Source organism: Myotis davidii, unplaced genomic scaffold (assembly GCF_000327345.1).
Source record: "Myotis davidii unplaced genomic scaffold, ASM32734v1 scaffold217, whole genome shotgun sequence".
NCBI classification, from domain to species: Eukaryota; Metazoa; Chordata; class Mammalia; order Chiroptera; family Vespertilionidae; genus Myotis; species Myotis davidii.
The window spans coordinates 4,760,339-4,765,041 of NW_006290034.1; the positions used below are offsets into that span (position 1 = coordinate 4,760,339).

At 44.0% G+C, this 4,703-nt stretch overlaps 1 protein-coding gene across 4 annotated transcripts in view; it reads left to right on the top strand.

Moving 5' to 3' along the window:
* The window catches only part of GPSM2 (G-protein signaling modulator 2), a 28,633-nt gene that overhangs the window by 18,154 nt on the left and 5,776 nt on the right, over positions 1-4,703 (top strand). For 3 of the 4 annotated variants that reach the window (XM_015563412.1, XM_015563411.1, XM_015563410.1), the window contains 4 exons: positions 1,101-1,171; positions 2,607-2,783; positions 3,350-3,527; positions 4,440-4,654. In XM_015563412.1, coding sequence (XP_015418898.1) covers positions 1,101-1,171; positions 2,607-2,783; positions 3,350-3,527; positions 4,440-4,654 — 641 coding nt within the window. The remainder of the gene's footprint in view (positions 1-1,100; positions 1,172-2,606; positions 2,784-3,349; positions 3,528-4,439; positions 4,655-4,703) is intronic. The other variant, XM_006762951.2, reaches the window with a different exon arrangement.

Consider the following 4,703-nt stretch of genomic DNA (forward strand, 5'->3'; position numbering starts at 1 on the left):
ATGTAAGGGTGCTCCAAGGAAGTAAGAGTAGTGGTCGCCAATCGGTGGCCCGTGAGGTCTGAAAGGTTGGCGACCACTGAGTTAGAAGATATGTACAATATGAGACCATTTATACAATGTATGTAATAAGCTTTATTGCTTAGCTATACACATATTTTAGTAAAAGTATGAAAAATTATAGGAAGAGAGGGACATTGTTGGGGGAGTTAATGTGTTGTGTTGGTATTATTTTTTAAGTTGGGTAGGTATCATGTTTTCCTTATTTATGCCTTTTAAAATATTGCTTCTCTTTAAAAGATTGAGGTGGAATGAAAGTTTTTTACGTTTAATGATAATTTTGTTGAAGAAATGTTGAACTTTTTAACATACTTTCTGACAGGCAGTAAACCTGTCATCTAATGAAATGGGTAACTGAAGTTATGTAGTGCTTGGCTGTTATTTTTATTCTTACCCCAAAATTGAAGGCCTAAAGCCTTTCTTTTCCTTATGTTTTTACTTAAATCCCTCTCCAGTTTGTCTGGGTTTATTTTTAAGACGTTAGATAATACAAAGACAATTATTATAAATGCTTTTTCTAAATTAAGGGTCAGTGTTAGTAACCCAAGTTAGTTTCGAAGCAAAATGTAACTTTCTTACATCAAGAGATGAAAGGCCATTGTCTATTGAGAGCGAGGCCATAGTCTATTTCTATAGAAAACTGTTTTTTAAAAAATATTTTTTATCGATTTCAGAGAGGAAGGGGGAGATAGAAACATTAATAGAATCATTGACTGGCTGCTTCCTGCACACCCCCTACTTGGGATCAAGCCTGCAACCTGGGCATGTGTACTTGGCTGGAATCGAACGTGGGACCCTTCAAGTTGAAGGTGTACCAACCTTGGATGAGTCTCACAAATGTAAGCGTATTATAAGGAATTCCTTGGACCTCTCTCAGTGTGCAGGTGTCAAGAAAATTATTCTTAAAAGAACATGTTGTAAGATTTCCTACTTCCATATGGGTTTGTGTAACAGACTTTAAAATTCAATGACAAATGCAAGAGTGATGCTGAATTTGTAGTGTTAAGGTCTCCCTGGTTTATTTAAATTGCTTTTTTACAAAGGTGCACGCCCCAAGTTTGGACGCCGACACAGTATGGAAAACATGGAACTTATGAAATTAACACCAGACAAGGTGGGTAGTTTTTATATTTTAAATTTCTTAAACTGTTATTAAAAATATTTTAGTAATTTTTTAAAATTTGTTTTTATTGACTTCAGAGAGGAAGGGAGAGATAGAAACATCAATGATGAGCATCAGTGATTGGCCGCCTGCTGCACATCCCACACAGGGGATCGGCCCACAACCTGGGCATGTGCCCTGACCGGGAATCACACTGACCTGGTTCATAGATCGATGCTCAACCACTGAGCTACACTAGCTATTTTAGTAACTTTTATTTAAATAGTTAATTTTTTACATACAGTTGATTCTCATTATTCATGGACTCCATATTTACAGTTGTCTACTCACTAAAATTTGTGACTTCCAACAAATATTCGTGGTGCTTCTCCCCTCATGTAAGATCTCGTGTTTTGGTTGAAGTTCTATTGGTTTCAGGTTAAAACATGAGTTATGTTTGTATATATTTCTCCTGTGCATTAAAAAATATTCTGACTCTGTTGTTCAAAGGTGGTAATGCAAAACACACACAGATACAGAGAGCAGACTGAGGGTTGCTGGATGGGAGGGGGTTTGGTGGACTGGGTGAAAAGGATTTAGAAATTGGAAATTACAAAATAGTGACAGGGCATATAGTCATGTAATAACTATGTATGGTGCCAGGTGGGAACTAGACTTAATGGGGGGGGATCACTTGTAAGTTATTTACGTGTCTAATCACTGTGTTGTACACCTGAAACTAATATATTGTATGTCACCTCTGATAGGAAAATCTATTCAACCATTTTTAAAAAGGTTGTTACCTATGTTTAAACCAGATCATATCAATTTGATTAGACTTTTGCCTATTGAGAATTTAGTAATGGTTATGAAAACAGTACAGCTCTACTGACAAAAAATAACTGCTGCTGTATACGTTTTAGATGTTAAATTTTGCAGTTAAACTTTGACATATATCCAACATTTCTGGGTGTAATATTTAAGTGACTCACACTGGAATAAAACCCTGGCTCTTTCTCTGACCAAAGTTTATTTTTATGGGATTTCTTATGCTTGGGTTTTTAAAAGCCACCGTGTTGTTTTGATAATGAGAAATCTACAGTATGTGTTTGGTACAAGCTATTGAAATAATGAACTCTCCTGGCAAGAAGAAATTTGTTAAAAGCTCTAAGCCTCACCCTAGCAGGTGTCTCAGCAGGTTGGAGTGTCACCCGTGCACCAAAGGTGGTGAGCTCCAGGTCAGGGCTCATACGGGAGGCAGCCAATCGATGCTTCTCTCCTTCCCTTCCTCTCTAACAAGCATGTCCTCAGGTGAGGATTACAAACCAAACAACAAAAAGGTCTAAGCCTCACCCCCCATACTGAGTGAGTGGATGGCCGGTTAATATTCTAGGAAATCAGGTGGTTCCTTCACGCTCTGCTTTCCATGTGCGTTTATATCCTGCAGGTGCAGAACTGGAATAGTGAAATTCTTGCGAAACAAAAACCCCTCATTGCCAAACCTTCTGCAAAGCTACTCTTTGTCAACAGATTGAAGGGGAAAAAATACAAAACCAGTACCTCCACTAAGGTTCTCCAAGATGCCAGGAATCCCATTGAGCACCGAGTTCCAAACCCCCAGAGGGTACGTATGTTTAAAATAAGGTTCGGAGTACAGTTCTCCCTTAGCCACGTTTGCTGTCCAAACTTCAATTGAAAATTCCAGAGTAAATAACTCATGTTCTGAGTGGGGTGATGAGATCTCATGCTGTCCGTCTGTCTGGCCCAGGACGTAAGCCATCTCTGTCCAGTGTCCCCACAGTGTTCACGCTCCCTGCCTGTCAGTCGCTCCGTAGCCGGTTAAGATCACCCGTGGAGGCATCGCAGTGCTGTGTTCTGGTGGCCCCATTACATCGTGGCCCTGTTGTATAGTGGCCCCAAAGCGCAAGAGGAGCTGGCACCGCGGATGTGCCTAAGGGAGAGGGAAACCGCCTGAGGCGGTGCCTGCCCTGAACTTGCCTGACTCATCCAGGACCTGGAGCAGTGCCCCGAGTCTGAGGTCCCTTGCTTTAGCCTTAGAAATACAAAGATTAGAAACTAAATGACTACAAATGCTTTTTAGTAATAACATTGCCATCACGTATTACTTCTACAAAGAAAACGCCAATTTTTAATCCTCACCTTGTTCCATTGGTGCCCTGGGATATTTAGCTTTCCTCTCTGTCTCAGAAACTCAGTGCAGACGCGATGGGAGAGGAGGGGTTTTTTGACCTCCTGAGCCGATTCCAGAGCAACCGGATGGACGACCAGCGGTGCTGCTTACAAGACCGGACCAGCGGGCCAGCTTCCGGCACAGCTCCGACCACGCCCCCGAGAGGGAAGCTAAAAAGTGAGTTACCTCTGCTTCTCCCCAATCCTCACAGCTCCCTTAGTTACTTCTGAGAACTCGGTTCTAATGGGAAGTACAGCAGCTGAGCCCAAATACTGGTATCTGTGCAGGTCGAACAAGGCGGGTGTCAGTTCCCGAGTGTATCTGCCTCCCTACTCTTAGGGCAGTGGTTCTCAACCTGTGGGTCTCGACCTCTTTGGGGGTCAAACGACCCTTTCACAGGGGTCGCCTAAATACATCCTGCATATCAGATATTTACATTACGATTCATAACAGTAGCAACATTATAGTTATGAAGTAGCAGCAAAGAATTTTGTGGTTGGGTCACAACATGAGGAACTATTAAAGGGTCGTGGCGTTAGGAAGGTTGAGAACCACTGTCTTAGAGGTTGGGAAGAAAAGGACAGTTGTATGTAATACGCAGGTGCTTCCCATCTGGATGAAAAGAAACTTCTGAAACAGGTGACTTCCTCTGGGGTTGGGAAGAAAAGGACAGTGTATGTAATACGCAGGTGCTTCCCATCTGGAGGAAAAGAAACTTCTGAAACAGGTGACTTCCTCTGCCCTAGAGCAGCGGTCGCCAACCTTTCGGACTTCACGGACCACTGGTTGCCGACTGCCGCCCTAGGGCACCTGCCCGCAGCACTTCACTCTAAGTGTAGTTATTAGCTCGATGGTTCCTATCCAGGTGGAATAAGAACACGGTCCCACTTGACCCGTCAGACACGTGATGGGAGAGAAACAACCTCACCTTGTAAATCGAGCTCTGCACGAGAGGGAAACGCAGTAACGCTGGCAGCACCCAAACGGACGCTAGGGCTTCTCCGGATCCCCTCCCGTCCACCAGAACCAGCCGAGCAGGAAGGAGTGTGTCTGTAACATGCCTAATGTTTGGCGGTTTCCTGTTCGTAGCGCCATCTGTCCCCGTGGTGTCCCCCAACACGGACGAGTTCCTGGATCTCCTGGCCAGCTCGCAGAGCCGCCGCCTGGACGACCAGAGGGCCAGTGTCAGTAACTTGCCAGGGCTGCGTCTGACCCCCACCAACAACCAGTCTGTCCTGGGCCACCTGGTGACGAGTGACAAGGAGCCTGACGAGGACTTCTTCGACATCCTCGTCAAGTGTCAGGTGCGTGCCTGTTCGCGTCACACTGTGCCTGGCTCTGGCGGGACTAGGA